The 4758-nt window shown below is 41.8% G+C and overlaps 1 protein-coding gene across 1 annotated transcript; it reads right to left on the bottom strand.

The window, feature by feature from the left end:
* Positions 1-762: 762 nt before the first annotated feature.
* LOC103709134 (zinc finger protein ZAT10) lies at positions 763-1806 on the bottom strand. Its single transcript, XM_008794342.4, has one exon. It carries the CDS (start codon positions 1683-1685, stop codon positions 948-950), a length of 738 nt encoding a protein of 245 aa, XP_008792564.1. The 5' UTR covers positions 1686-1806; the 3' UTR covers positions 763-947.
* Between the last annotated feature and the right edge of the window lie 2952 nt (positions 1807-4758).

The following is a 4758-nucleotide window of genomic DNA, read 5'->3' as shown; positions in this document are numbered from 1 at the left end:
TGCCTGACCATCTAGGAGGTATAGTACTCTCTCGAGCTCCTCCAATAATCCAGTAAGAGTGAGTCCCCCCAAACCAATCCGACTCTGGATCGAGCTAATCACTGTCGCTGAGTCCCTCTCAGACCGCCCTCAACTCTGCTTCTGGAATTGAGACATCAAAAATCAATGATCCGCCCGCTGCGATCAACCTCGAGTCCGAGTTTCGGATCATGAACCAGCTCCATTTCTATTGCCTCTGCTTATCATACTATCTTCAAAACCGACCTTAAAAAAGCTCGAGGATAAGATCTCCTAGATGATATAAATCAACTGGGACACTATAGGAGCAGAAAGAAAGTCCTAGATGCCCCAATCTATATTAGTCTCTTTGGCCGTGAAGGAAAGGAAACCTCAGTAGCCTGCACCATCGCCCTCTCCATAGCAAACCTGTGTCCTCTATAAGTTGCCCCCAAAGATGAGTGATATAGACGGCCCTAATTCCCCACACTCTAGAGAACTCGCTGCCGTCACTCCCCTGTAGATATTTTTAGAAATATCTAGACGGATATCGAAGGTTGAACAAATATCGGAAAGAGATACGCATGGCTCCAAACACAAACCGCCCTCCGGCGCTAAAACAGAGCATTGTCAATAGTCTCCACCGTTGGGTGACGGCGAGGGCAAATCGAGAGATGTTCATACCTCGACCACTCGACACTATCCTGATAGGCAGATGACCGCAAGCTAATAGTTAATACTACAACAGCGATAATAAGTGTAGGATTTCCAGAAAAAAAACCCAATTCTAATTAATTTCCAACTAACAAAAACAAAATAATAAAAAACACAATGAAAACTGATCATGCCAGTGACAACGAATGAAAAATTCTCTGTACACAAACAAATAAAAAATAACTGAAGAAAAAAAAAAACAAATTAACGTCGCGATAACTTCGAAGGTGTTGCCTCTAAGCCGGTATGAGGAAGCGAGGCTTCTTGAAGGCCAGAGGGCTCTGCACCTCCTCCTCCTCCGCCGCCACGCACCGCCTCGCTGCATCGAAGGCGAATTCCGGCACCGGTGGCAGGTTCAAGTCGAATCCCCTATCACTCGATCCTGCCCCTTCCGACATCGACGCCGCACCGCCGGCGCCGGCGGAGGCGGCTCCCCCGCCGAGGTTTCCTTCATAGTGGCGCCTCTTATGCCCCCCGAGAGCCTGCCCGGACGGGAAAGTCTTCAGGCACACCGAGCACTGATGGACCCTCCCGCTGCTGGAGGCGGCAGCTGCCGACGACCCGCACGCCGACGCCGCCGGCGAGGTGGTTGAATCCTCGCCGGTGGTGAGCTTCCGGTGGCTCGCCTTGTGCCCGCCGAGCGCCTGGTAGGAAGCGAATGCCTTGCCGCAGACCGAACACTTGTACGAAAGCTTCTCCTCCAGTCCTGAAGCGGCGGCCGTCGTCGTCGCAGTCCCCGAGCCAGAATTCAGAAGCGGATGACGGTGACCGGAACCACCGCGAGCAAGCATGACGAGACAGAGAGCGAGATATTCCTCCTCAGTCGGCGGGTGGTCGAAGAAGCGGTGGTGGCGCTTGGAGCGCTTCCTTTTCGCCCATCCTTCCAAATGAGGAATCTCCTCGTCGCTCATCTCATGAGTCGTCGTCGGGTGAATCGGTGCCGCCGCCGTAGTCTCGAGAGCATCCACAGCCATCGGAGCAACAAAATCAAGATCAACTAGAAAGAGATTCAAAGAGAGAAGGAGAGAAGAGAGAGAGGTTTTTTTCAGGGGCTCTTGGGTTGTAGATTGGGAGTGAGGAGTGAAGGGGTAAGGGGGAGTGTTTCATATATATAGAAGGTAGTAGGGAGTGGAAGGTGGGAAGTTGCGTCAGAGTTGGGTAGCTAAAGGTGGGGTCAGAGTAGGATAAGCATTGCGAGCCACGTTAAAAGGGTAAAGACTAGAGAGAGAGGTGTGAGGAGTAGCGGCAGTTGTTGAGAGGGTGGAAGGAAGCAAAGAAGAGGCATGGGTCAACGAGGAAGCGTGGAGTGAGTGGTGGAAAGGGGTGACTTGGTGGAGAAGGCTGGTGACCGATTCCATAGTCAAAACAATGCAAAGCCGGACTCTTCCTTCAAAGAGTCCATGGACTTGAATAACTTGTTTGTTAACCTGCACCACTTCAATAAGGACACGATTTGGAGGTCGCGAGCGATGACGTAATATGGGATGGATTGGGGTTCAAGCGTCGGCCCTTGGTCCTGGCTACTAGATTCGCGGAAATGACATGCCGCGTCGACGGTATCAGTTGGAGGCGGTGGGCGTGTAGGTGGACTTTCTAGAACGGCACTTGGCATCTTCGTCGGAAGCAACGACGTGGAAACCACGTGTTTCTCGCCTTGCAGCTGCTTTTTACTGGTACTTTTAGTATGTTTATCCACACGCTTTCGCAAATGAGACAATCGTAGGTTCGTGGATGGCTGCTTACCATGTGCTTTTATTCGGAATTTTCTAAGTTTAGATTTTTTTTTTTTCCCTCAAGATATTTAATTTTGTAAACCTAAATTTATCATTAAAACTAGTAGGTCCAACTAAGATGAGGAATTTAGACTACCTTTTTCTCTAAATTAAAAAAGTTAGACCATATTTTAGGATCAATTAGTTTTAATTTTTGTAATCGAATGATACCTTATCTTATTAGCGTGAACAGTATGTATCCAATAATCAACATTTATATTCTATACCAAGTACATTAATTAGTATGAAAATAAACATTTTTTGAGTTGCACTAGGGTTGCAAATGAGCAAGGTTGGGACCATGACTGCTTAACTCTAATCTGACTTGATTTTATTTTTGGTTTTTTTTGATTTTGGACCGTATAACCTATTAACTAATTGGATTGGTTTTACGGAAAAATTTTCGACCCAACATGTTATTCAAGTTGTGTCATGAGATCAGGTTCAATTGTCATTCATATCCAACTTGAAATGTTGGGTTCCGATCTCAGATTGGGTTAGAACAGGTTTGTAGGTAGGATCAATCATTTAGCTTTTTTTTTAAAAAAAATGTAAACCACATAACTAATAAATAAAATATAAAATTACTGAATTTTTATGAAAAATTAAAAAATTGTCTTAAATATCGATTATCATTTAAAATTTTTAGTTTCACTTAAGGTATAAGTTTATAAAATACAATTTTTAAAAATATATCCCGAAATACTTGAGAACATTATATATAAATAAGAATATATGAAATGTAACAAATGTTTCAATATAATTAAATGAAGCTAGGTGAGAGGAGATGGGATTATTGTGATGAACAAAATCTTCAGTTTATATGAGGATTCATTCAATAAATTGGAAAATATATTTAAGATGGGAGAAGAGGCTATATGATTCAAGTTTCAAAATGGATTGGGCACATTATTGGTTAACCTAAATTAGACTCTAATGATATAAGGATAGAGTTAGATCGAGTCGATCAGGAATACAAAAACATATTTGACCAAGTTTTCAAATCGAGTCTAATTTTTAACTCCAGCCTGACCTATGGGTCTTCGAAATGGAATGGGTAGAGTTTAATATATTAGGTAATAAGCCAATCTGACCAATTTGCAGCTCTAAGTTGTATGTAATGATATATATTCATGTGTCTTAATAAATTTGTGCAGGGCTACCAACTATTATAGTTGGTAAAGTCTTTAGGGTTTGAGAAGGACTTAGGTTCGGCTCTTGCCCTACCCCAGTTCCTGCCATGATTTCTCTTATCCCAAATCTCAACAAAAAAAAAAAGTGCATTTGTTACTCCTAAATGAATTTATCATAGTAGGAATAAACCCATTTATCTAAATGTGTGTGGCATAGACTGCCTACTTGTTTATTTATGTGTACTAGATAGTTTAAATGTGTTCAGCTAGTCCTTTTCGATATGAGCAATTTGTTAAACATACTTGATCTGATAGTCTGCATTAATTAATTTAAACATGTTAGGTGCAAAATACTTGAGGAAGTCTCCTTAAGTTTGTGCATCGCATAATATGGAATCGACAATAACTCAGTCAAAACCATTGAAAAAAGACCATTTTCACAAATTTGAAAATATGAACAACTATTGATGCAAATTATTTCTTAAATATTTATAGTATTTTAATTCGACAATTGATTCAAACACAAGATGTAGTATCCGAGTTGAACTTAAACTTGAATGTGACTGTATTGGATCTACTTGAGAGAAAAGGTTATTGCAAGACTAGTGCCCCAATAAAACTAAAAAAGCAATGGCATGTGGCTGCCAGTGGGTTGGATGATTGGATCAACTGGTGCATGAAACTTGCAATTTGTGACTATCACATGCTTGTGATTCTAGGCCTCTTTTGTTGCATTTCTAGCTTAATGATTCATGAATAAACTAAAGCATACCGGAACAAAATACACTTGTTTAGCTTTGTGCTGCCAAGCAATCTCTTGGGTGTAAGAATATAATTAGTTAAAGAATGGTAACTAAGTAATTTCCAAAAAAAAAGAGAAAAATTGAAAAACTACCTTATTCCCCATTTAATTCAAACTAGCACCTGTTGCATTTGATTTGTTGCAATCATGCTAAACACATTAGCGTGATTAGGTATCATGTCTAGTAGCTTATCATAGGGATCCTTCGTTACTGGATTTTCTGTTGTTGAAATCTCCATCATATAATCTTGTAGCGACGGAACCTCCAAGCTGCCCAGAGCAAACCCTAATACGTCTGCTCGAAAAATCTTGATCTTCTTCCCTTGCTTGAAACCCACTC

The sequence above is a fragment of the Phoenix dactylifera genome, chromosome 16 (genome assembly GCF_009389715.1).
Source record: "Phoenix dactylifera cultivar Barhee BC4 chromosome 16, palm_55x_up_171113_PBpolish2nd_filt_p, whole genome shotgun sequence".
Taxonomy (NCBI): Eukaryota; Viridiplantae; Streptophyta; class Magnoliopsida; order Arecales; family Arecaceae; genus Phoenix; species Phoenix dactylifera.
This window is presented reverse-complemented; position numbering and strand designations above follow the sequence as displayed.